General features: G+C 33.3%; 4 protein-coding genes across 9 annotated transcripts; 1 reads left to right on the top strand and 3 right to left on the bottom strand.

The window, feature by feature from the left end:
* Nucleotides 1-483: 483 nt before the first annotated feature.
* Nucleotides 484-4,834, bottom strand: LOC107417677 (serine/threonine-protein kinase STY13). Its single transcript, XM_016026310.4, has 3 exons — nt 4,590-4,834; nt 3,010-4,025; nt 484-1,085 (listed from the first exon to the last, which is right to left on the bottom strand). Exons 2-3 carry the CDS (start codon nt 3,924-3,926, stop codon nt 746-748), a joined length of 1,257 nt encoding a protein of 418 aa, XP_015881796.3. The 5' UTR covers nt 3,927-4,025; nt 4,590-4,834; the 3' UTR covers nt 484-745.
* A 2,281-nt stretch (nt 4,835-7,115) lies between these two features.
* On the bottom strand, nt 7,116-9,728 carry LOC107417602 (glucan endo-1,3-beta-glucosidase 6). The gene is made up of 3 exons (XM_016026210.4): nt 9,444-9,728; nt 8,871-9,219; nt 7,116-8,515 (listed from the first exon to the last, which is right to left on the bottom strand). Exons 2-3 carry the CDS (start codon nt 9,203-9,205, stop codon nt 7,396-7,398), a joined length of 1,455 nt encoding a protein of 484 aa, XP_015881696.2. The 5' UTR covers nt 9,206-9,219; nt 9,444-9,728; the 3' UTR covers nt 7,116-7,395.
* A 1,051-nt stretch (nt 9,729-10,779) lies between these two features.
* LOC107417666 (serine/threonine-protein kinase STY13) lies at nt 10,780-16,033 on the bottom strand. 6 transcript variants are annotated; one of them, XM_025073640.3, is made up of 5 exons: nt 15,822-16,033; nt 15,269-15,351; nt 15,121-15,183; nt 14,071-14,909; nt 10,780-11,416 (listed from the first exon to the last, which is right to left on the bottom strand). In XM_025073640.3, exons 2-5 carry the CDS (start codon nt 15,344-15,346, stop codon nt 11,077-11,079), a joined length of 1,320 nt encoding a protein of 439 aa, XP_024929408.2. In that variant the 5' UTR covers nt 15,347-15,351; nt 15,822-16,033; the 3' UTR covers nt 10,780-11,076. The 6 variants fall into 6 exon arrangements, with proteins under 6 accessions (XP_024929408.2, XP_048329431.1, XP_048329429.1 ...); XM_048473474.2 differs by lacking the exon at nt 15,121-15,183 and adding an exon at nt 15,007-15,086 and having other exon boundaries at nt 15,294-15,351; nt 15,822-16,031; XM_048473472.2 differs by lacking the exon at nt 15,121-15,183 and having other exon boundaries at nt 14,071-15,086; nt 15,294-15,351; nt 15,822-16,031.
* Nucleotides 16,034-25,091: 9,058 nt separating this feature from the next.
* On the top strand, nt 25,092-26,148 carry LOC107417641 (uncharacterized). Its single transcript, XM_016026257.4, has 2 exons — nt 25,092-25,386; nt 25,782-26,148. Exons 1-2 carry the CDS (start codon nt 25,160-25,162, stop codon nt 25,984-25,986), a joined length of 432 nt encoding a protein of 143 aa, XP_015881743.1. The 5' UTR covers nt 25,092-25,159; the 3' UTR covers nt 25,987-26,148.
* The last annotated feature ends 427 nt before the right edge of the window (nt 26,149-26,575 follow it).

The following is a 26,575-nucleotide window of genomic DNA, read 5'->3' as shown; positions in this document are numbered from 1 at the left end:
TTTTGTGCACGAAACTCGAAAGAATATACTTCCCATCAGAACCCAAAACCCAAAACATAACCAACTTCAAAGACTACATCAAACTTTTAAAATCTCTCCCCAAAAACCAAAATGAAGAACAAATTGTGAGTTGAAACCTTTAGAGAAACTAATTAGATCATTTGCCATGCCAAAAGTCAGAACCAATTTTACTTTATTTAATTTAAAAAAAAAAAAAAAAAAAGAAATCATTATTCATATATACGGTGCCGAGAAACAAAACTCCTGACGTTAGAATCTGTAAAATTTGGGAAGACACTTAAACGAGTAAGTGGAGTTTGGTATGAAAAAAACTGAGATAGTTGTGCTTGTAATTAAAGAAGCTGATTGTCCAATGAAGTTACCATTGAGCACCACCTCCTGAAAGTAACTGATCAAGCCAGTCTTATAACTTGCTACCTACTGATTCCTTGCATGGGAGCTTGACATTATGGAATTAACATGTAACGAAATTGAATGTTCACAGAGCATTCATAAAGGATTAATATGCAAAACCAAATATTCATTATCATAACTTTCCCTTTTTTTCTATCTTAAAAAAATTTAAAAAAAAATAAAAAAAAAAGGATAAAATTAAGCTTGATAAATACACGAGGCTATGATCTAAAAAGACACTTCTCTTGCCTCTTTTTTCTCCTTTTTTTGTCTTGCTTTTTCTTTTCAGCTGTTTTCTTTTATCAATTTTTTTTTCCTTTTTTTCAGCAGGTCAGTCAGCTGTCATTGGTTGGACCATGCAACAGCGGAAACGGGCTTTGCGGACAGTAGTCATGATCTCAGTCTCTGCAATCTCGAGCATTCTGACAACTTGGGTGAAGGGTGGCCTGACATCAGGATTGGCATCCCAGCATCGGGTCATGATCTCACCAAGAGCAGGTAAGCAATCATTTGGAATGATCGGACGAACACCCTTATTGACTACTGCAAATGCTGCCTGCACAGCCGTCATGTTCGGGAAGGGAACCATCCCCGTAATCAGTTCCCAAAGAACAATTCCAAAGCTATAAACATCCACTTTCTGAGTGTAAGGCCTGTGCTGAATCATCTCGCTGCCAACACCAGATTATTATCATTATGAAGAAAGATGAAAAATCAAGACAGCCAAGTATGCCCTTATTGAAACTTGAAAGGATAAATGATTAAGGGGAAAAAATGTACAACAAACTGTCATTTGCTTTGGCCCAAAAAAACCTGTCATTTGCTAACAAGAAGTACCATGCCAGTCGTCAATGTCATAGGAAACAGGGATGTAAAGTAACAAGTTTCCATGAGCAAATCTTCTAACTTAAAAACACCAGGCGTAGGCACAATATAGTGATATCTAAAGTTCATGGTATTCTACACTAGTGGACAATAACAGCATATAATTTAAATGGCTGCAACCAAAATCCCTATAGACAACAGCAGAAATAATCAGAACAATTTTTTAAGTACTGAATTTCCAGTTAACCATTCTTCAGAATTTTAAACTCTCAGCCACTTGACCGTGCAATTCACATGCCAAAGCATTTTTGAGACCTTGTTCAAGATTTTCCAAGGTTATATCAACAAATTCCAACAATATTGTTCTCTAAACTTTTAATATGGTTACATCTGCCTTTAAAAAAAAACACTGAAACATAAATCGGTTTATTTGGTAATAATTTTGATAGGAATATATATATATACACACAAATATATATATATATATATATATATATATATGGCAATATCATAAGTCAGTGTAAGACCCTGTCTCTGTGTCTAGAGTTTTGTTAGTTACCAAATCAAATATTCCATGTACATGCTAAAATGTGACGCTAGCATCCTTGTCAACACATCTAGTATATATTTGAAATTGCAAAAACCAACAATGTTAAAAGCTCACAAGCCACTGATAATAAGAAACAAGACAAATGGAGAAAAAAGATAACCTATTATTGGAAAGTGGAAACCCAAAAAGAAAGGGTACAGACAAGAACGTAGAAAGATAATGATGCAATTATAACTGTACTTTATGTATTATTATATTAGTTTAAGGCATATGCATCAAGTTATAAGACAACCAAAAGTAGACAGATAAAAGATTATTTTTTATTAGATAACAGGTACACACTTGACCTCAATCTACTCAAATAAATAATCTAAAAGTATAAGATACGTGCAAGATATATATTTCAAGGAAATATAAATGACACTAAAAGCTAGTAAAATTACATGTTTCAGCATAGCGCTACAGGTACGCATATTGTTGAAAATGACAAAATCCAATAAGTGTCTTCACTTCTAAATTTGATGCTCTTTCTTTTCATGCATGATCCAGTTAAGTTCAAAATAGAACAACTAAACAACAAGCCTAACATGAATGAAAAGATTGCAGTTGTATCAATTTAATTGGAAAGCAATATATATTCAAAGGTATAAAACTTCAATCGCTGCAAGTTGAATAACAAGCGACGAAAAATATCACCTGAACAAAGAAAATAATACCCAAAAAAAAAAAAACTTTGGTTGACATAGAAATGATTACCCATACAACTCTGCATCTCAAACTACAAAGACAAACTAGATGCAAATGCAGATGCATCATGCTTGTGTCCAAGCAAGCAATGACAAAAGAACCATAAAAGGCTGCCATATACCAATTTTTAGTAATTAAAAGCTAGCAAGAATTTAGACCTCCAAATAAGAAAACAGTTTAACCATAAAAAAGTTGAATTTCAAGCCCAAACAGCGAACCTAAGAGAACCATAAAAGGCTGCCATATACCAATTTTTAGTAATTAAAAGCTGGCAAGAATTTAGACCTCCAAATAAGAAAACAATTTAGCTGTAAAAAAAGTCGAATTTCAAGCCCAAACAGTGAACCTATGTGGTGAGGTTAAAGACAAAAGATCAGTTATGGTAAAAATAAAACAGAACATAAAAAATGGGATTGCTAAAAATATTAATGCAGCAGGAAAGTATATTGCAGTTAAGAAGTCAAAAGGCTTACGGAGCCATCCAGCGGTATGTCCCAGTCTCTGGTGTCATTCCTTCTGTCTGCACCTCAATCCGGGCAACCCCAAAATCAGCAATTTTGATAGATTTGTCTGCAAAAATCAAGAGGTTGTCAGATTTTAGGTCCCGGTGTATCAACCCTAGCCCATGGACATATGCCATTCCCCTTGCAACATCCAATGCTTGTTTAACTGCCAATTTTAGTGGAACTGCACGACTTTGTCTCTTCACTAAGAACTGCCGAACTGAACCACCCTTGGCATACTCTGTCACAATGCACCAAACCATTGGTTTACGACAGGCCCCAATAAAACGAACAATGTTTGGATGCTTTAGAGTAGCAAGCATCTTGACTTCCTGCTGAAACTGTTGTTCCATCAGTTGAGCCTTTTCCAAGTCATTTTCTGGCCGCTCCAAGATCTTAATGGCAACATCCTCACCATTGTAAGTACCTCTGTAAAGCTTACCAAAAGCACCTTGCGCAAAAGCCTCCCCCATATTTAGCTTCCTTAAATCAATTGTCCACTCCTCATAATTTTCAAGGCCCTGCGTCAAGGAATTGCTGTCCATGAGAGCTCGTGCAAGGGCATCATCACTCAAAGCATGTGGGACTCTTCCTCGATGATTAACACTTTGTTGCACAGAGCAGTTGTCATTTGGCCGCCGTCTCAAACCCTGATGGTTCAAGATGCGGGTGTGTGAATCATTTGTATTTGAACCAACACTGCTGTTATCTACAGACATCGCAACAGACCCTCCATCATTGCTTGTTTGCAAGCTTCCAAAACTGTCAATGGACATGTTGGTACCCTCCTCAAGCTTATGGTAGAATCCTTGGGACAAATCATAATAGTTGTTATCTCGGTTATTCAGGCCAACAATTCCAGTATACTTGGCACCACCCTCCAACATTTTTTTTTTTTGTCCACCGACCAACTGAGAAGCAAAGACTTTCAAGATTCCTTATTCAGCATCACAAACTCAATGTCAGACACACCCCTTAACAGAACCCTGAGATAAAAATTTAAAATCAAAAGAGTTGTGAGCATTGGGTAGGTTGGAAAGTCTAGAAACATAATATGTGAGACCACAGGCAGTCCCTTTTCCTTTTATTGATTTTCAGTCATGGAAATTCATGTCCACTGTACCCAAAAACAAGGTAAAAAGCTCAACATCTAGAAAGAATGCTTTGTCATGAATGGAAAATAACTCTAAGCAAAAACCTTTGTTAAGGAGAATATAAAAATATATACATAAAATAAAACTAACTCATTACAATTCTCTTATATGTTCAAAATCCAATATCTTTTCACTTTCTGAAGCCCAAGGTTTGTGCAAAACAAAAATAAATAAATAAATAAAAAGAAAAACAACAACTTGAGTTTGAGCAACTTCATTAGCTACCAAGTACAAACGAACAATTAAGTAATCTCATAACTAATAGAAAAGACAAAGAAAAAAAACGAATTATTGAGAATGATTTTACAGAAAAAAACAGAAACTAGAAAGTCAAATCTACAAGAGAAAAGTTGTCAGCAGAAACGAAAGAGAGCATAGATAAGAGGCAAAACGCACCTCGATAAAGAGGGCAGGACCGTGGGATTCACAAGCCAGAGGGTCTGAAGGGATGAGTAGAGGAGGAGGATGAGAGATCGAGTCAGAGTCGGAGTCCGAAGCGCATACCACCAAATGCAAAAGGAAGATGGACTTTTTCTTCTTCTTCTTCTTCGTCTTCGCCTTCTTTCTTAGTCTTCTAGTCTTCGTTTGCGCATTTCGCATTGGATGATGGATGGTATTTTTTTCTATTTTCTATTCTATTCTTGTTTTTTTTTTTTTTTTTTTTTAATTAATTATTTTTTTACCAGACGGAGAGAAAAAAGTCTTGGGTGTTTCCTACTTACACCATTTCTTTCAGTCTGCCTAATCAGTAATCACATCTCTATTGCGTTGCGTTATATCCACGTGACCCTTTTCTCTAATTTTTTTTTTTTTTTTCTATTGAAGAATAAAATAAACAAATAATAATAATAATAAATAACGAACAAATTTGCAAAGCCGCGTGTTGGGACTAATGTGCAATCAGCGTTTGCCATATGTTTGAGTGAGCGAGTGAATGCCTTTTAGCCATCGCTTTGCTCAGCGACGAGCTGAGCAATCACGATGGGAGAAAAAACTTGCATAATTGAAATGATGATAGGATGGTGGAGACTATAAACTTATTAATACACAATTTAATAATCTATAATCATGTGTAATATTTATATATGTTTCACTGTGAATGTTCTGTGACGCGACGTCACCGCATGGGCTGGTGGACACCTGACACCATGAGGTAGAGGTGCCTTAAATTTTGACCAAATCTGTGAATCCCATTCAAACTAAATTTAATGCAGTTTCATCCCAAACCCATCCATGGTAAAAATATTTATTTTCCAATTAATTTTTTATTAATTATTTCAAAGTTTATAATATTTATAATCTACTAAAATAGTTTGTTTTATTATTTATATTATTATATATATATATATATATGGCCTTCTCCACCCCTCCCATCCCATCAATTTTTCCATCACAACTTGTCTGTCTGAAGTGAAATTTGAAGTACACATGAGCTTTGCTGCTTTGGCTTATGAAGTGAAATATGGAATTTGCTCCCATTTCTCCTCTTTTTGTTACAGACTTTAATTGTTTGTTTCCAAATTGCTAACTTTTCGTCGTCATCCTCACTCATTGGTTGGGTCAGATAACATCGAAAGCGGGCAGGGCATTACAGACGATAGTTACCAATATCTCAGTTTCTGTGTATTCTCCCAGGCTCCTGACAACCTCCGTTTGGCATCCCAGCAGCGCAGTTTCATTTTACAAGCCTCATCAAGAAACTCAAAACAGCAACATGATCATAAAAAATTGAAGTACCACGTTTTGGAAAACAATAAAGAACTTCAAATGATAGACAAAGTTGCTATTGTACAACAATTTATTCCGATTAATATTGTACCTTCCGACGAGTAGTTCACTGGCCAAACAAATTTATAAGTTCAAAACATGATAATTATGACAACTAAAAGAAGCCTAGAACGTAATGATATCATCCAGAGAATTTGTTTCCAAACTCCATATGATTCATCACTAATTATTTTATAATTTTAGCATACGAACACAAATGACAAAGAACAAACTAATAGTCTAAAACTAAACAGAATTCTACAAAATGAAAAGTCAATGCATGGTTATGTCTTTGATGTTAAGAAGTTGAAAATACCATCATCCATTCTCATAATTTCTCTTTTCGTACAGGTCTTCCGTGCAACTCATTGAAACCTCACTTCTCCAAAGTTAATGACATATTCAATATTACAACCATGTTAGGGAAGGGAACAGGTCTAATTGGTTGGGATAACTGATAATTTCCACCAACAGATGTTAAAATATGTTCCCTCTACAATTATTAGACAATAATTCCATTCAAAATCAGACTAAAACATCCAAAACTTCCAGCACCATAACACCTGGATTTTAAACTGACATCCAAAATCAACGACAAATTGTGAAATAACTAGAACGCCGATGGGATTTATGTTATAACTTTAAATAAATAAAAAATTAAAAAAAAAAAAGTTCATCCATTTAGGCTCACAGGACCCCTCAAAGTCCAACAATTAAGTTTAAGCGAAGTCTGCCTGAATTTCAAACCAACCAAGTTGCGCCACTTCTTAGGTTCTCATTGCCTAGATATTAAGGCCCACCTAAACAAAGAGCAAACCCCTATCTTCTACATGCAACAAATTAATTTATCTCCTACAACAACTTTGTTGGCCTTATTTTTAATACAGTGTAATTTAAATGAATCACATCTTAGAAAGTGATCCTGGACAAAGGGGACAAAGTGGGTTGACTAGACTCAACAAAAGACAAGACATTTAACAAAATAAAGCCACCATAGTTCATTAATAACCTAGCAAGCGTTATTAGTAAACAACTTGAAACACATTTCAGTTGAGTACCAAGATGTTAGTATTATGAATCCAAAAACTTTCCTCCCGCATTTTATGTTTTTGGGAAAAAAAATAAAATAAAAAAATTGAAAAAAGCATCAATATGTAATGGCGAATATGAAGTTTGAAATAAAAAAGAGGCCAAAATTATTAACAAATATAAGTGGAAGGTTGTCTCATGAGTCTCATCAATACTAACTTCCAACAAAGTTAGTATTGCAAAGTTATTTCTCGCTCATAAAACCTTCCAGATTGCAAAATTTGGAATTATATTTAGGCATTTTTCCCATGGCTTCTTCTTAGTTTACAACTATCGTTGTCCTACACTTTCGGGGAAGGGGGATAGTGAAGATAATTGCTACCTCATATGCTAGAAGCCTCAGAATTTACAGAGATGTTAGCAAAAATAGAACAAGGACAGCAGCAAAGCTTAGGGGCTTTTGCAGGCATCCGACAAATTTCCTCTGTGCACCTCCATAATATGGCTGGATCATTATCTCAAATCTGCAGCCACCAACTGTTGGATCATTCTTGGTGATCATTGAAAGATTTGGAAACTTGCAAGCACTGTCAAGCTGATTGTGCCTCTGATAGTAACTATTAAATGCATAAGAAATGTTCCCACGGCCATTCAAGTTTGAACAAGATGTCCCATACCCAAGGCTAGTGCAATCAGCCAGTCCACAAGCATAGCTCACACTCAGTGCTACCTGTGGATCATCAAGGCTGGCTGATGGCTTCATCACACACCACTTCTTCTCCAAATAGTGCACATTTTGTGCTGGAACCAAAGATCCTGAATTTGTGGTGCCAACGTTAAGCGGGTATTTTGGCCTCCCATCAAAAGTAAATATCCCCCAGTGGCGTTCGAAATTCCCTGGATCAATGCTTTTAGCATCCTCATCAATCAAACTAAATAGATAAGCATCAATTGGCCCAGCTCTCATTGGAGTCCCTTTCCCACCCAGTATGTGGGACATGAAACCTTGGTTAAACCGCAGAGCATAATTTAGGTTAGCATTCCGATCACCGTCAGTTGGCCACCCAATCTCTCCAACTATGATTGGTAAATTTTCAAAACCATTCTTTTGTAGCGCCCACACAAGAGTATCATAGTTAGCATCAAACATATTGTAGTAGGTTGCTTTACCATCAGCAAGTGGTGATGCATTACCGTCGAAGAATGCATACTCAACAGGAAAGCTGGCTTCTGTATAGAGGCTTATGAAAGGGTAAATGTTCACAGTAAAGGGGGCACCATTGTCACTCAAGAACTTGACAATTGCAAGCATTAGATCATGGATGTCAGCACGGAAGTCTCCACCAGATGGAAGCCCATTTGAACTCTCATACACATCAGCATTGAGGGGGACGGTCACCTTTACTTGGTTGCTGAGGCCAGCTTTAATTAGGGCAGACTGGACATTCTGCAGAGCTGGGAAGGTTGTTCTTAGGAAGCTTCCATTGTACGTTTCTAAGAAAGGTTCATTTCCGACGGCAACATATCTGTGGAATCATAACAAGGACGATTGTTTGGTAAAATGTCGAAAGAATCATAGAACATCAAGAAAAACCACATTAACTTCTCTTCTCTTCTCTCTATCTAGATATCGTTAATTTCTAGTCAAGAAAAGTATCTATTTCCGAATACAACCATGTAATCAATAAATGCTTTTCAAAGTAGGGAAAGACTAATAAAATTAGACCAGTCCAATCATAGTATGTACCACAAGAATTAAGAATATTTATATATAGACGGAGATAAAGACTGTTTTGATAGAGAGGAGTAAATGGAAGTTAAAAGAGAAAGCGGTACATTTTTATCAAAACCAAGCAAGAAAAAAAGAGTATAGGAAGTAACCTGATGTTGACATTACTGGAAGAAATATGCGTAGAGACGTTTTTGGCAACCCATTTCTCAGCAGCCTTGACGCTGCTGGCAAAAGATGCAAGCATATCATTTGGAATACCCACCATGACCTCAATCCCAGATCTACCCAGAGATCTTAGGGCATCGTAATCCGCGTCAAAAAGCTTGACCTTTTGGAACCCATTCTGCTTCAGCAACCTAACTACAGTATCTGGAGGCAGAGGGTGAGTTGCCTGGGTGCCCCAGTTTGCACCAATGCCATTCACCCTGCACACCACTGAAACTAAAGAGAATAATAAACCAACAGCTAGGTGAAACCACGCCATGGATTTCTTCAAATCTGTTAGCCACCCTCAATGCAGATTTTGCAGAAAGAATGAAGTCAGTCAATATGGAATTCCACTAGGACTTGGACTGAAGCATCAAGCATAAGAAAGAAAGGTCTTTTTTTTTTTTTATAACTTATTTATTTTTTTCATCAGTAGAATATGAAACTATACATGGTCAGAACTTGTTCGAAGAAAAAGGAAAGAGAAAGAAAGCAGAGACAAAGGCAAAACGCACCTCGACGAAGAGGGCAAGACCCCTGCGATTCACTAGTCTGAGTGTTTGAAGCTATAAGTAGAGGAGGAGGAGGAGGAGGAGAAGGAGGAGAGATGGAGCCCGAAAGGAATAGCAGAAAATGCAAAAGTTTCTTTGTCCTGTAACCTTCGTTTGCTCATTTCGCATTAGATGCTCTTTCTTTTCTTTTTTGGGTGGATGTGAGTTTTGTGAGTTCCTCTTTTTCTTTCCTTTTTTTTATTATTTTTTATTATTTTTTTAATTTTTGGTGAATGTGGGTTCGTGAGTTTCATACACAGAGACACAGACACGACGCTCTTTTATAATCTTTTTTTTTTTTTTTTTTTTAACCTGACAGACAGAAAATACCATTGGGTGTTTCCAACTTGCACCCTTATTTCAGTCTGCCTAGTCTCTATTACAATCCACGTGATCCTGTTTTGTTGTTTTTCTCTTTTTTTTTTTTTTTTTGAAAAATAAGTAGAGAAAAAAAATAATAAGGAGAAAGTTGCAAAACCAATCAGCTTTTGCCATGGATCAGAGTGAGTGCTTATCTCAAAGCCATTGCTCAGCAACGAGCAATCACCAATGGGCACCTTACACCTGACACCATGATGTAAGAGTAGAGGCGTCTTAAATTTTAATCAAATCTACGATCCGTCCAGTCTTTTTTTTGTTTTTTTGTTTTTTGTTTTTTTGTTTTTTTTTTTTTTTTTGAGATTCGAACCAGTTCATAAATTGGATGTTAATGTCTCTTAGCATCAGGCTACAACACGACCTCAACGAATCCTTCCAGTCTATTTAAATTAAATGCACTACTTTAATCCAAACTGATCCAATGCCACTTTTGTTTTTGGTAATATCCAGTAGCACATTTATTTTCCAACTAATTATTGATAATCTAATAAATATTTGTCGCCTTTAATTATCTTTTGTTTGACTGTGATATTGATATGTATTTTATTATTTCAAAAGTGGATAGAAATTAATCAGACCCCGAGCCTAAGAAGTTAGTAATTAAAGAAAGCTGCATTGGATTTCTTACATTATTTTGAGGAGAATGACCAGGTAGTTTTTTGATTATATAATAGAAGTTTACAGAAATTCAATACCATCCATTTTACGACGCCAAACCAAAATCCCAGTTTGAAATATTTTCCATTTTCCATTATTTCACTTTAGTTTGTCCAAATACGTGAGCAAATCCCATTTGCTTCATCAACAAAAACGGAAGCAAGGAAACATGGCAGGTTCAGCATACGATACATCACAAAAGCCCAAAAGACAACCGAAAAAACAAAAAAAAAAAAAAAAAAAAAAAATAGAGGACGCATGTATATATTACATACACATCAAATCTGATATTCTATTACTAATTCACGGACAGCAATCCATTCAATAGAAATCTCAAAACCAACAGGTTTTTTTTTTTTTTTTTTTTATCACAACTTTTCTATCTGAATAAAGAAATTAAAAGCTGATTAAGTACACGGGCTATGGCGTATGATCTAAAATGGCCTTCTCCACCCCCATCTTTTTCCATCTACTACTTTGCTCCTGTCTCTCCTCTAGACTTGGGTTTGCTTTCATGTTGGAACTTTTCAACATCATCCTCATCATCCTCCTCCTCCTCCTATCAATCAGTAGTCATGGGTTGTGTCATACAACATCGAAAGCGGGCCTTGCGCACAGTTGTCAATATCTCAGTTTCTGCATTCTCCAGCATCCTGACAACCTCCGTGAAGGGTGGCCTCGCATCAGGGTTGGCATCCCAGCACCGTGTCATGATCTCACTTAGAACAGGCAAGCAGTCATTCGGAACAATGGGACGGACACCTTTATTGACGACTGCAAATGCTGCCTGCACTGCTGTCATGTTCTGGAAAGGAAGCATTCCTGTTATCAATTCCCAAAGGACAATCCCAAAGCTGTACACATCTACTTTCTGTGTGTAAGGCCTGTGTTGGATCATCTCCCTGCAAATTCCACAAAACGTGCAATGGGTTCAAGCCCCATATTGATAACAGGATATCTACTTCTTCAAAGACAATAGTCAACCACGCCACTTAAGATTTTAAATCAAAACCAGTTCTACGAGTAACAAGTTTCATTTTACATGCCCCATCAAGAACACAAATACTACATTTTGGAAAAGACAAAAGAATTCTAACATGATAGAGAAAGTTGCTATTGTACAACAATTAACCAATTGTTTTATCTTCCGAAGAGTAGTTCACTGGCCAGATACCATATAATGAGACAAATCAAAGTTTAGGACATGATAATTATGAGAACTAAAGAAGCTTAAAACGTAATAATATCAACCAAAGAATTTGTTTCCACGGTCCACATGATTAATCACTTATTATTTAAAAAACCTTCCCTTATAATTTTAGCATACCAACACAAGTGACAATCAAACTAATATAATAGTTTAAAATAAAACAGAATTTACAAAAAGAAAAGTCAATGCATATTCGCTAGGAAGTTGAAAATAGTTGGAAGACCAGTACAAAAGTACAAAAAGAGAAACTTCACTTTTCCTCCCAAACTATGACATATAATTCAATATTATAACCATGTTAGGGAAGGGAACAGATCTAATTGGTTGAGAGAACCAATTTTTGCACCAATAGATGTTAAAATACATTCATTGACAATCATTAAACATTAATTCCATTCAAAATCAGAGTAAAACATCCAAAACTTGAAGATCCACAACACCTGGATTTAAGACTGACATCCAAAACCAATGACAAATTGTGAAATAACTAGAACAACAATAGGATTTAAGTTATAACTAAAAAACAGTTCATCAATTTAGGCACACAGGACTCCAAACAATCCAATAATTAGTTTAAGTGGAGTCCGCCTAAAGTTCAAACCAACCAAGTTTTGCCTCTTCTTAAGTTATCATTGCCTAGATACTTAAGGCCACCTAAACAAAGAGCAAACCCCTATCTGCTACATGCGGCAAATCAATTTATCTCCTACAACAACTATGTTAGTTTAATACCCACTATTTTCCACCAGGCAAGATTTTAACTCAATAATACCATAACTCAAGTCTCCTAACTGTGAATAATAGTGAAACATTGGAACATCATTCCAGATAGGTCCTAGTTCTGGTATATGTCAAGTATGAGTTGCACCAAAGACTCTAAGTCCCTCCTACAAAAGATGATATCCACAATGCTAAACATCAGCAACATACTCAGATACCAAGATCCATCCGGACAAACTGAAAGCTGAAGTCTGTTACAAACATGATATGTAGTTCATCCATAAAAAAGTTGAATATAAACATGACTAACACAAGCAACAAAATACCTTTACACCCTCTCTTATACAACCCAAAAACCTTTATTTCACACTTATTGTACCTCAGTAAATATGAATTCCTATCCCCACCCAAAGTAACCAGTTTTACCTAGCTGAATCGAAGCTTTAAGATTGAAATAAATAAAATAGGAAATCAAATATTTATGAAGTACAAAAAACTCCAACCAGTCATTGACTAAAGACATTATTCTAGCAATGTAGTTTAAGTTCCCAACAGAATTCTTACAAAATATGTATATGTATGTAGGTATGTATATATATATATATATATAGAGAGAGAGAGAGAAATAATTCTACACTATGATGAATCTATTATCAATTTATCACATCACAGATCAACAACCAAAGCTTTAAAATGGTAAAATACACAAATCAAAAGTTAAAACAATCAAATCTGCGAAAGTGATCCTGGACAAAGGGGACAAAGTGGGATAGACCAAACAAAAGATAAGACATTTAACAGAATAAAGCCACAGTTCATTAATAACCAAACTTTCCTACCGCATTTTATGTTTTCTGAAAACCCAAAAAAAAAAAGACAACATGCAATGGGGAATATAAAGTTTGACAAAAAAAGAGGCCAAAGTAATTAACATATACAAATGGAAGATTGTCTCATGACTCTCATCAATACTAACTTCCAAAAAGGTATTTATCCCAAAAAAAAAAAATAATAATAATAATAAAACAAATTTCCAACAAAGTATTATGATAAAGTTGTACAAGGCCCTAACCATATCATGCAGTGGGTTCAGGTAAGAAATATAGCTCTAATTCATGTTCCATTGACAAAAAGATTGTATTTTAGGTAATTAAGATTTAAGAGTAAATATTACACAAGTTTTACAAAGAGCACAGACATTTTCCATATATACACCAACACAAGTGAAACTCCACGATTGGAGCAATTTACAAATTACAACATAATTTTCCAGAAATCATATGAAAAAACGTCAGATTGCATATTTAGAAGTTCCAATATATATCTATATATATATATATATATTAATAGAGCTAGGCTCAAATAAGGTGCATTTACTTTTGTAAAGTGAGGTCCACCCTTTATAACCATTAGATCCTATGTAATTACAAGACCTAGCCCAATTACACGGAATCAAATGGCCATAATGGAAGGACCTCATTTTAAAAAGTAAGGTACACCTAACTTGAGCATGATTGAAAATATACATTGCATATATATATATATATATATAGAGAGAGAGAGAGAGAGAGAGAGAGGAAAGCATATGCCGTAAAATCTTGATGACTAAAGGGACAAGAATCTTACGGAGCCATCCAGCGGTAAGTCCCTGTCTCCGGTGTCATTCCTTCAGTTTGCACCTCAATGCGTGCAACACCAAAATCCGCAATCTTAATGGACTTGTCCCCAAAGATTAAAAGGTTGTCAGATTTCAAATCCCTATGAATCAACCCAAGCCCATGGACATATGCCATTCCTCTGGCAACATCTAAGGCCTGTTTTACTGCCAATTTCAATGGAACAGCACGGTTTTGTCTCTTCATCAAAAACTGCCGGACTGAACCCCCTTTTGCATATTCTGTGACGATGCACCATACCATTGGTTTCCGACATGCACCAATAAACCTAACTATGTTGGGATGCTTTAATGTGGCCAGCATCATAACCTCCTGCTGAAATTGCTGCTCCATCAACTGTGCCTTTTCTGGGTCATTTTCTGGCCTCTCCAAGATCTTGATAGCAACCTCCTCACCTTTATAAGTACCTCTATATAGCTTACCAAAAGCCCCTTGGGCAAAAGCTGGCCCCATATTAAGCTTCTTTAAATCAATTGTCCACTCGTCAAAATTCTCGAGACCCAAGGTAGGGGAATTGCTATCCATTAGGGCTTGGGCCAATGCATCATCACTTAGGGCATGTGTAACTCTTCCTCGTCGGTTAACACTCTGTGCAACAGAGTAGTTGTCATTTGCACGACGTCGCAACCCTTGGTGGTTCAAGATGCGAGTATGCGAATCATTCGTATTTGAACCAACACTGCTGTTATCTATAGACATTGCGACAGATCCTCCACCATTGCTTGTCTGCAAACTAGCAAAACTGTCTATGGACATGTTGGAACCCTCACCGAGCTTATGGTAAAATCCCTGTGACAAATCATAATCATGGTTGTTTAGGCCTATAATTCCAGTGAATTTTGGACCACCGTCCAACATTTTCCCTTAAAAAAAAAAAAAAAAAAACCAAAAGTTTTCTTTCTTCTCCTTATTCGTTTAGCATCAGAGGTTCCAGATGCGAGCCCAACTCAAGGTGTCTCACAAAACCTACAAAACAGTTATTTGCAGCATGACTCAGTACCGGACAGTATGAGGTTGATCTCACAAGAAGAAGCCTCACAAACATATCTAGGATTTCTGGAGCCTAGAGAGTGATAAAACGAAAGAAATTAGCCAGAAATACAATAATTAGTTAAAATCAGATAAAATTCTCTGGGAGTAAGGATTACCCTCAAAATCCAATATTTTGGATACCTTTTATGGGGCCCCAAAGTACATTTTAGGCAAAGCCCAGGCCAAATCGCCATAAATCCTAACAAACAACTGAGACTTATTAAAAGCTGAATCTTCCTAGTCAAAAACATATGTCATCCCCAAAAGACAACTCCAGACTTCAATTAACCGCTACAATCACAAACTAGTCCACAGTAACAACCACGCAATAAACAACGAACAATAATAGTAACAATAAATCAAATATTCTTTTTCCTAAGGAAACAAAGAGGAAAGCCGTAGGAACCCCATAAAATATCTTTATAATTTCGTGATTTAAACAACGGATACTAAAAAAAAAAAAAAAAAAAAAGGAACCCTATAGATGTGAGAAATTAGCAAACCCCAAACTTGCAGCCAATTTCACAATAAAATACGCTAAATTCAAAGAAAACCCTCAACCCAGAGTAATTAACAGAATGGAACAAAAAATCTGAAGAAGAAAAAATAGATTAGAGCCATAGAATCAGAAATTCAAAGCACCACTTTGAAGGGTAAGAAAAGGCGCACCTTGAACTTGATTGAGAATAGTGGTAGAGCATACGACTGATTCAAGAAGTAGAGTTGCCACCAAGTCAGAAGCAAAGTTTCTTAAAGAAGCAGGAAACAAGATCAAAGCTAAATCAAGGGCCCAATATCGATTGCCCAGTGCTTTCGTTTAGAGGACGAAGAAGACCATAAATTTCCATTTGCTCGTAGCTTTTTATTTATTTGCTTATTTTTATTCTTCATCTTTAATATTTATTTTATTTTATTTTACTAATTACTTGATATTCTTTCTATTTTTCCTTTTATTATTATTATTATTTTTTTCTCTTTTAGGTTTTTCTTATCGTATTCTCATCTCTGCTTACAGTGGGGTATGTCATTTGTGTGAATACTCACACGGTATATTCGTCTACGTGGTGATGTTAAGGACAAAAGTCGGGCGGTTGTTGGAGGCCATTCACTGGTAAAGCGCCACGTAGGCGCTATGTACAATGGTTCTGCACACTCTTTTGGACAATAGTGTTGTGTCGGGAGAGAGAGTTAAGCTTACCTAGCATAGAACGCGACGTTTGTTGCATCAATCGGAAGGTTTATCTGAGCCTGAACGAGGAGAATCATACATGCAAATCCAAATTACTTTCGTGTTATGATTTCACTCCCATCGCCCACGTGCGAATTGATTCGTCTGTTATTCAGAGAAAAAAAAAAAATTTGATTGGTCTGTCATTTACCAAAAGATATTAATTGGTCTGTCGCTCTTTGTGCTCCAGAAACAGTTCACTTCACCAATGGTAGAAAGTATGAACGATCGATAATTTAGACCAATAAACTTATTAACCAAATTTTGAGTCCAAAATAACTTGGTATTTTTTTATCCCGTTTACCTTTCATAATTTTACGTAGTTATTAATTTTTCAAACGAATGGGATCCGTAGTCCTTTTTTCTATTTCATTTTTACCAAGCCAACCAGTGATAATATTTTGAAAAACTGTTGTTCTGGTTTACTTGATTTATTTGTTAATATTTTTATTTGTTATATCAAGCCCATTTAATATTTTTATTTGTTATATTATTAGTGGATGTGGATATAAAACTGTTAACTTTTTTGATAAACAAATTTGGTATCTCTAATGTTGTCACGTATACTAACAATAAATTCTTCTATAAAGAAGTTTTGGTTTTTTTTTCTTTCATAGCATCACCTATTATCATTTAAATTACTTAAAATACTATTTAAATTGCTTAAAACACTAATATTTAAAGATATGGTTAGAGATTAAATGATTACGGGTTCATTTTTCTTTTTAAAGTTTTAGTATTTCACAAATACGTATAATCCACCAAAATATTTTTAGATCTTAACATTGTTTTTGAATTTTAACACTTCACCTAATCTAAATGTGAAAACCATTAGGACATCCTTATAAATGACTAACTTTATAGTATGATTGATACAATTTGTTAACTAAAAAGGTAAATTTCAAGCCTAACTTTACTTTTATACTACTTAAATGGACACAAAATGTAAATTTAATTAGAACATCCCCTAGATCTTTTAAAGATAATTATTTATCTAAATTGAGAATAAGATTTGAAATAAATTTGTTAACATGATTGCTCTAAAAAGCCCTTTTCAGACACTCAAGATGATTTCATCTAAAAAAATCTCATTAAATTGGTATTGAAAATTTAATAGGACGTCTCCTTAAATTGAATATAACTCAATAACATAACAGGGAATAATAAATGTTTTTAATAAAAATTATGAAATCATAGTTATATATATATCTATTAAGGATTCCAACTCAAAAGAAAGAAAAATAGAAATAAACATATATATTAGATCAATCTATCAAAGCATACTAATAGAAGTAAATGAGTTCAAAAATATATAAAAAATAAATAAATATAGTCTTATAAACGTGTAGAAAGAAGATAGTACATTAGCAATGGAAATGTAACCAAGAAGAACATGCAGGAACGATAAAGTAAACGAAGGTGATGATAATCAATGCCTATATAGTATATGTCAGCTGAGGTATAGGAAAACAGTTCAAAAATACAAAAACTATGAGATGACTTCAATGAGTAAACATATAAAAATTATAAAAATAAATATTATTTTTAAAAATCACTTCTCTCAAAATATCACTTTCACCCTTTGAAAGTTCTCTTATTTTGAGATAATTTTCACAAAACTCATAATTATCCCTAGAGCATAACAATTTCATAAACCATTGAATAAAAAAATTAAATTTATATAAAATCCATCAACTCATAAATAAATAATACTTGTATGGATAATTATTTATAAATATCGATAATAAAAAATATATATAAATTCATAGTGTACCAACAATATTCCTGTGTATCATAACCATTACAATAACATGTTGAATGATCAAAAATAGCATTTTAGTATGTCGTCGACTATCAAATAAGGAGCAAACTTTCAATACAACTTTCAACGTCGTAAACTAAAACCTTCCATTTAATCTCAAGAATCACATAATTAAGCAGTAGATAGTCAAAAAAGCATACGTAATCTTAATCCAATAAATCCATATCCATGGTATAATATAGTACATAATAATATACAATCCAGTATCTACCTTATAATCCAATATATTTATAAAATTTATCAAATAACACCTATAATTACTATATTAAAATATTTTCACAAATACCAATATATATATATATATATATACTTGTATAGTCATATATCAAAATTTATTTATATCAAATAGGCCCTTTTAATATATCATAATATGGAAAATCAAATAATTATTTCATAGCACATAATAAAGCATATGATTTAAATAATTTTAGAAATAATAATAATAAAGTAATTTATATATCATATATAATCAAACACATAATCTCCAAAATCATTTGAAAAAATAAAGTTCACTTATAAATTACAGTTCAAACCGTTCCTTCGCAAAACCCCTTCAATATTAATTCCCGTGCCTGAAATAATAATAAAATATTTTCAGCTCCAAAATTTTAACCAAATATATTATATGCATACCAATGTCTCAAAATACTTTAATAGCCTAAGCTTTCTAAAATTAGATACCAGAATAATTTAATTATTTAGTGAGCCTTAAATAGTCGATATCCAAAATTAGAGTGTTTCACTCGGAGGTCAATTTAATGAAATTAAGCCATCGCTTGGGTTCATTAATACCTAATCACACTAATACAACTTCAATTGTATAAAATTGTATTAAAAAAAAATATTCAATTTTATCTAGTATTAAAGTAATCGATCCAAAAATGAAACAAAATTATTAAATAAAATTTACAAACTTTATATTTATAGGAGGAATGCTATGGTATACTCATCATGATCCAAAAGCCTTGTTGACAGTCAAAAAAACTCATCAAAGTTTTGGCTAAATTCGTTATCATCAAATATTGCAAATGGTAAAGGACCTCGAAAAACAGAGGCCGAGAATAAGTTTAGAGGATCTAAAATAGGGGATAAGGGTATGTGGTAGGCTAAAATGACTAGAAAATAACCAAACTCTGACGAAACTAACAGGTCGTTGTCGTCAACTTTGGACAATCAATCTTGGCATGTCTGGTGGTGGCTGGCTATAAAATTTGGGGGTTTTGATCACCAAGATGTGAGTTATCCAATGGCTGATGCATGTCGTCAGAAAAGTAGCTAGAAAAAGCATCAAATGGCAGTAACCAAGTTTAGAGTCAAAACTGATTAGGAGGATTTGATCTAAGTTTGTAGGGTCTTGAAGGGTTTTGGGGATTTTTTAGATATTTTTCAAATTGTTTAATGATAGCACACATCCTCAGGATCCACTAAAAACACAAAACTCGGGATTAATTTGAACACAGATGTTTAAGTGTCATAATATTGTACTAGTTAAACCAAAAGTCTTAACCAATAAAAAATCAAACTTAATGCCCACTCTTAGTCTAACTAGTCAATCATAATCAAAGCAAATAAAATTTAAATTCTAATTTGTAATCAAGGGATGGATGGTCATAGATATCATTTGAATCAATGATGATTATGTTATTCATATAAACCAATAAAATAATATATACTTTTGTGGGTTTCAATGTAAATAAAGACCTATTTGTTATGGAATTGACAAAGCCTTGTTAAACTATGTTGTTGGTGTTTGTTTTGAGCCATGAAGAGTTTTGTTCAATTTGCATATATGAATAGGATGCATTAGATTGATATAACCCACAAGTTAAGTCATAAAAACATATTCTTATAAATCCCCATTTAAGCAAGCATTATTAAATCTATTTATCTTACTGGTCAATTGTAAGCTATAGTCAAATAAGAATTACTTTTGTTGTTGTTGGCTTCACAATAAGGCTAAAAGTCTCAAAGATGTCAAAACTTGGTTTTTAATGGAAATCCCTTGTGAGATCCCACACCTATTGGAAAAGAAAACGAAGCATGCCTTATAAAAAGGTGTGGATACCTTTCCCTTGAGAGGCCTTTTAAAACTGTGTGGGCCGGGCTCAAAACGGATAATATCTCATGCGGGTGGACTAGACTATTACAGTTGATATCAAAGCTGATGCCCGGATTAGTGTGCCAACGAGGACGCTGGACCCCAAGGAGGGTGGATTGTGAGATACCACATCGGTTGGAAAGGGGAACTAAGGATGCCTTATAAGAGGGTGTGGATACCTTTCCCTTGAGAGGTCTTTTAAAACCGTACAAACCGGACCCAAAGCGGACAATATCTTATGTGGGTGGACTGGGTTGTTACACCCCTTACTACCAACCTAGCTTACACTGTATTTGGTTTTGAAAACCCTGTTTTTTGTTAACAACATTCATTATGAATGAGGAACTAGTGACATGTTTTGTTGTTTAGTAAAGGTTGATATTTATAGTCCATAATTGCTTTCCATTTTGGCAATTAAGGTGCATGTTGAACAAATAAAATGTGACAACCATCTCAAAATTATAATTTAAAATTTAAGTTTTAAATGGTTTGCCAGTGATTGACTAGTTAAACAATGAATGGGTCCTAGGATGACTTTTTTTGGGGTGAAGTTTTTGGGTTGATCATTACACGATAGTGTAGAACCTGTCAATACAAGTTCGTAGACAAGCGACATGTATAACTCTGAGTTACGTTTAAAAAGTTATGATTTTGAAAAGTTTTGAGTTCAAATATTTTATCTATATCCAAACTAGTCTTGAATTTTTATCTTTTAGTGGACCCTAGGTCTATATATACATGGAAATGTGTGCCTATCATTGAATAAATTAGATAATATCTAAATAGTTCCAAAAAACTCTCTAAGACCTAAATCAAACTTTGGGCATCAAACTGGATCCATCGATTTTCATCGTTCTGTGGCAATTGTTTGTCTACATTCACCACCCTCCTTGAAGATGACATCTAATTGAACTCAATCGTAAATTTTCATGGCTAACTGGCCAGCAACTCACCATAATAAATGTTCAGAAGATGTCATCGACCTTCGATCAAGTCACCAAAATTTAAGTTGTTTTCTAGCTTTTGAACACCCTATACTTTTTATCCACTATTTTGGATGCTCTGAACTTAATTATGATCTTCGTTTTTAAGATTCCCCATCGTTTGCGAAATTTGATTATATAAAGTTTGACCAAAATTTTGAGGAAATTTTTCAGCCATCAGCGAGATGTTTAGACCAAAGCAAGTATACCAACGTACTCCATATCTCATAGGCTTTCCGTCGATATAAAGCTTGTAAATTTAGATATAATTTTTTCATTTTTTGATCAATTAGTTAGAAATTAGATAAAATTTGACTATATTTGAACAAAATTGAAGTTGGTTTTTTTGTAATTAGATGTTAATAGGACTGAATAGAAGGTTCAATTCATATAATTAGAGTTGGGGAGAAATGTCTCAATTTTGGATATCGGATATTTAGAGCTTATAATATAATTGGACCATTTGGTGTTCAATTTTAAAGACTTTAGAATTATGGAAGTTATTTTGGAACATTGATAAGCACCATCGCCTTTGATTTAAATTTTGGGATTTGTAAAATATTTTAGTATTATTTTAGACATCGAGACTAATATTAAAGATGATCTGATGTAAAAATTAATTTGAACTGTGATCTATGAGTGAACTTTTATTTCTAAAATGATTTTGAAAATTACAAGCTTGATTATATAGTATCTTATTATTATTATTTCTGAAATTATTCAAGTTGCATGCTTTGTTACTCACTATGAAAGAATTATCTAATTTATCATTTCATAATATATTAAAAGAAAATGTTTGACATAAATAAATTTCGATATATAACTATGTATAATTATGTATCGTGGTACTTGTGAAATATTTTGATATAATGATTATGAATATTATTTAATAAATTATATAAATATAGTGAGTTATAAGTTCAAAACTGGTTTAGGGATTACTATGTACTATAGTATACCATTATTGTAGATTTGTTAGGTAATAATTATGCATGCTTATTTGACCATCCTCTGTTTGTTCTCATGATTTTTAAGATTTGATGGGAGGTCTCAGTATTGTCTCTAGGACATGGAAGGTCATATTGACAATTTCCTCCTCTCCTAGTAGTTAACAGCACACTAGAATATTAATTATGGTTAAGTGATAAGTTATGATAATGATTATAGTATATAAGGATATTGTTGGTTACACTAAAGATACAATATATATAAATATGAATTATGATTTGTAAAAATGTTAATTTATTTATGAATTGATGGATATTATATGATTTTAGTTTCTTTACATTATGATTTATGAAATTATTATATTTCGAGGATAATCGTGATTTTTGTAAAATCTGTTTATCAAAATAGGAAAACTATTAAAGAGTGAAAATGAAGTCTTTAGAGAAAAGATTTTAAAAATAATATTTATTTTCATAATATTTAACTTGTTTACTCACTGAACTAGTATAAAAGTTTTGTATCTTTAAATTGTTTCCTTAGACCTCCTTTGATGATTGGTGCATTCAATATTTGGTCTCCGTTCAACATCACCTTTATATATTATGTCGTTCCTGCATCTTCATCTTCATTACATTTCCATTGCTGATATATTGTTTCTTTTATACATTCTTATGAGACTACTATTTATGTTGTTTTATTTATTTTCAAATTCATTCACTTCCTTTAGCATGTTCTGATGGATTAACCTAATACATTTGTTTTTAATTTATTTTTCTTTCTATTGAATCTTGAGTTGGAGTCCTTAATAGATATAATTATGATTTATATAAATTCTATTAAAAATGTTTTTACTTCTCTATTTTACTATTGGGGTATACCTGATTTACAAGAAAATCTCCCTGAATTTTTGGTACTGGTTCAGTGGAATTTCCTTAAAAGGGACCTACTCAGGTGTTCATAATGGGTCCTAGAAGTGGTCCTATCACATAGGTTCCACATTAACTAATTTAATAATATTTTCATGAGATATTGGTTTCTTCAATTAGAGTTGAATATTCTTTCTACTTTGAATTTGAGAGATTACTACTATTGTTGAGTTAAAAACTCTTTTAGCTTTTCAAATCCTACTTTAGGATTTGGTTTGCATAAGATATTTGATTCATAAAGTAGAGCTATGTGTAACTCAATTGCTAATATTTACAATATTGAAGATTGAACACCAATTGAAGTTTCCATTATTGTGCTAGTTGTTGATTCCAGACTTTAAACAAAAGAGACATGTGATTTAATTAATTGAGAGTTTGGACAATGTTAATATACATTGTCGGTTGTCGTAGAAGTATATAATCATTAGTTGAAAGAAATTTTAAAGGATCGCAAATACAATTTGTAACATCTGTACCATTATTTTTGACCACCTTGCTTATGAATTGACAATATTATTATTGACTAAAGAAACACTCTTTACAACATAAAGAGGTGTTATTTCCCAATTTGAATTTTCACATGCTATAGAAGAAAGAGACTTGACAATTTTGTCACAATAAGGGTATCAATAGACAAGAGGGAACTTTTTTTTCACTGAAATTAACAATTTTTGCACAAAACCATTGTGAATTGGTTTTTCAATGTTTACTGAAGAACTACTCAAATGAAACATAATTGAAATACTGTTAAATTACTCCTTGGATCATAAGCAAGTAAATAATTTTGTACCTTTTCAATTGCAAATTGCTTAGGCTTGAGTCCCAAAATTGTAGAGACTGGTTCATATTTGACCTTAAGCCTCTAAATATATGTGTGATTAGATTTGTCTCCGTAACATCATCACCTCCTTTCTTAGTATTTTACAATAATTTTCGATACTACAAGACACAGCTCTATCATTTTGTTGCACAACAATTTCAATTGCATGCCTAAGTTGATTTCCAACAAAATGTTCTGAAATTTTTTTGGTGAAATTGTTCCTTTAAACCATCCAACTAGAAATTGATCCTGAATTTATCAATTTTCCTTTCACACAGAGTTTATTAAAGTGCAACACCAACACGGTACAGTACAAATTAATTATTTATCCTTATAAATAGCTTCTAGACTAAGGAACATATATTTAAAATAAAAATAAAATAGTAAGTATCAATTAATAATAATTTAAAATAATCATATTGTCCAAGCAAATAATACCTTTTTTATTAGTAAGGCTTCAAAAGATTGCAACATTTTTTGTTATATCGCAGGAAAATTAATTAGAGTATTCACTAAGTTAATGTTTTTTTGGATAAAAAAAATAATTTCAATGCTTTGAAAATTCAAAATAAAATTCATTACAAATTTATTTAAAATTTATGGTTATTCGTATTTTTTTTTTTTTTTTTGAAAATGGTCATTCGTATTGTTGGCCCATGATATTTAGCATGTTTTGTAGAATTAGCCTTGTTTTTTTGATTTATTATTATCTTTGTCCTAAAAATCAATTTCTTTTGCACCATTAATCCCTAATGCATTATCTATCTAAAATTCCATTAAATTATGAACTCAACATAGTTATGGACCCCATAAGCAATAAGCAATAAGCACTAAAAAACCAAAAAAAAAATTTGTTTTTGAAGAGAAAATATTTTTTAATTAATAAATAAATTATATTTAATTGATAGAAAATTATGAAAAGAAAAAATTGAATGAGTAAAAAAAAATTATTTGAATATCTTCACTTACCATATATAGAAATATGTATATGGGAATCAAAAAAAAAAAAAAAAGAAAAAAGAAAAAAGAAAAAAAAGATGATAAGATATGAGAGGATGAAAATTTTGTATGAAAAATTCAAAATAAATGAAAATAAATAAATATATGTAGTTAAGTGGCAGTTGAGTAGAGGGTCGTGAACTGGTGGGAGATATATCTGCGGTGCGAACAGAGATTTTGGAAATGGCATGTATTGGAGGTGGTTTGATACAAAGCCAGCGTCTTCTAAACACCAAATCCAAACTCTATTTCTCTTACTCATCTACCTCGTATTCTCCAATATTATTAACCGTTTCAACAATTAGATCGGAGAGTATGGCGGCTCAGACGACCGAGAAATTGGGGATCAAGATTCAGAAGAACCCTCCCGAGTCCAAACTCACCCAGCTGGGTGTCAGAAACTGGCCCAAGTATACTACCTCTCCTCTAATCTCTCTCTCTCTCTCTCTCTCTCTCTAATATCTTATTTAATTTTCCATTGATCGATCAGTTTTCATATATTTAGCGACTCTGAAGATCATGAATTCGAAATCTATATGGGTTTTGCTTATGTATAGGATAAGGTAGTAGTAAGGCACTGGTATGCGTAAGTACCATAAACCATCCATATTGATAATGAAAATTAAAGCCACACAAATTAAATTCATCAATAAACATATGTAGCCTTTCAATTTTGCTGTGATTTTATGAAAAAGGGTAAGCTTTTCTCTCTCTCTCTCTCTCTCTCTGTCTATGTATGTGTATGTGTATATATATATATATATAAATAATGGAAATTAATGAAAAAATTAATGTATAAATGCAGATGGGGTTGCCCGCCGAGCAAATTCCCGTGGACATACGAAGCCAAAGAGACGTGCTTTCTGCTGGAGGGAAAAGTGAAGGTGACGCCTGCTGGAGCAAATGAGTCTGTTGAGATAGGTGCAGGCGACCTGGTCGAATTCCCAAAAGGAATGAGCTGTACCTGGGATGTCTCTGTGGCTGTCGACAAACACTACAATTTTAGCTAGCCCAGCAAATGGGCAGTACCTCCGTCCCTCTTATCTCGAATATATGTATTAATATTAATTGTATCGTATGGACGACTAATTATTATTTTAGCAGTTAATTAAATTATAATTAGCAACTTAATTAATTTGTTTTCCATAATAAAAGTTTATGTATTATTATTAGCTGCTGCTTAATTAATTTATACTTTATAGCTACATGCATATTGGGTAGTATAACACCCAAAAAAACGAAAAAAAAAAAAAATTTAAAAAAATAATAAACAGATAAATAAATAAATAATGAAAATCATACAATAAAATAATAAATAAAATTAAAATTATGAAGCCGAAGGAAGGTGAAGAGCAAGTCGAGCTTATTGTACAAGACAAGACATGCTTTGAAAGCACCATCGGGCGATTGCAAGTCTCTGATGATGGGATTCAAGTTTAAGTTCAAGTGCATATAATATGTGAATCTTTGGAAGTCTTTAATATGCCACGCAAACCCAACCTTCATAAAAGCCAAATAAATCCTTCCACAACCATTAAAAGTGTCAAAAAATTAATTAATAGCTAGAGAAGAAAGCTGAAGAAATAAAAGCTCTTCTTG

This window comes from Ziziphus jujuba, chromosome 2 (genome assembly GCF_031755915.1).
Source record: "Ziziphus jujuba cultivar Dongzao chromosome 2, ASM3175591v1".
Taxonomy (NCBI): Eukaryota; Viridiplantae; Streptophyta; class Magnoliopsida; order Rosales; family Rhamnaceae; genus Ziziphus; species Ziziphus jujuba.
This window is presented reverse-complemented; position numbering and strand designations above follow the sequence as displayed.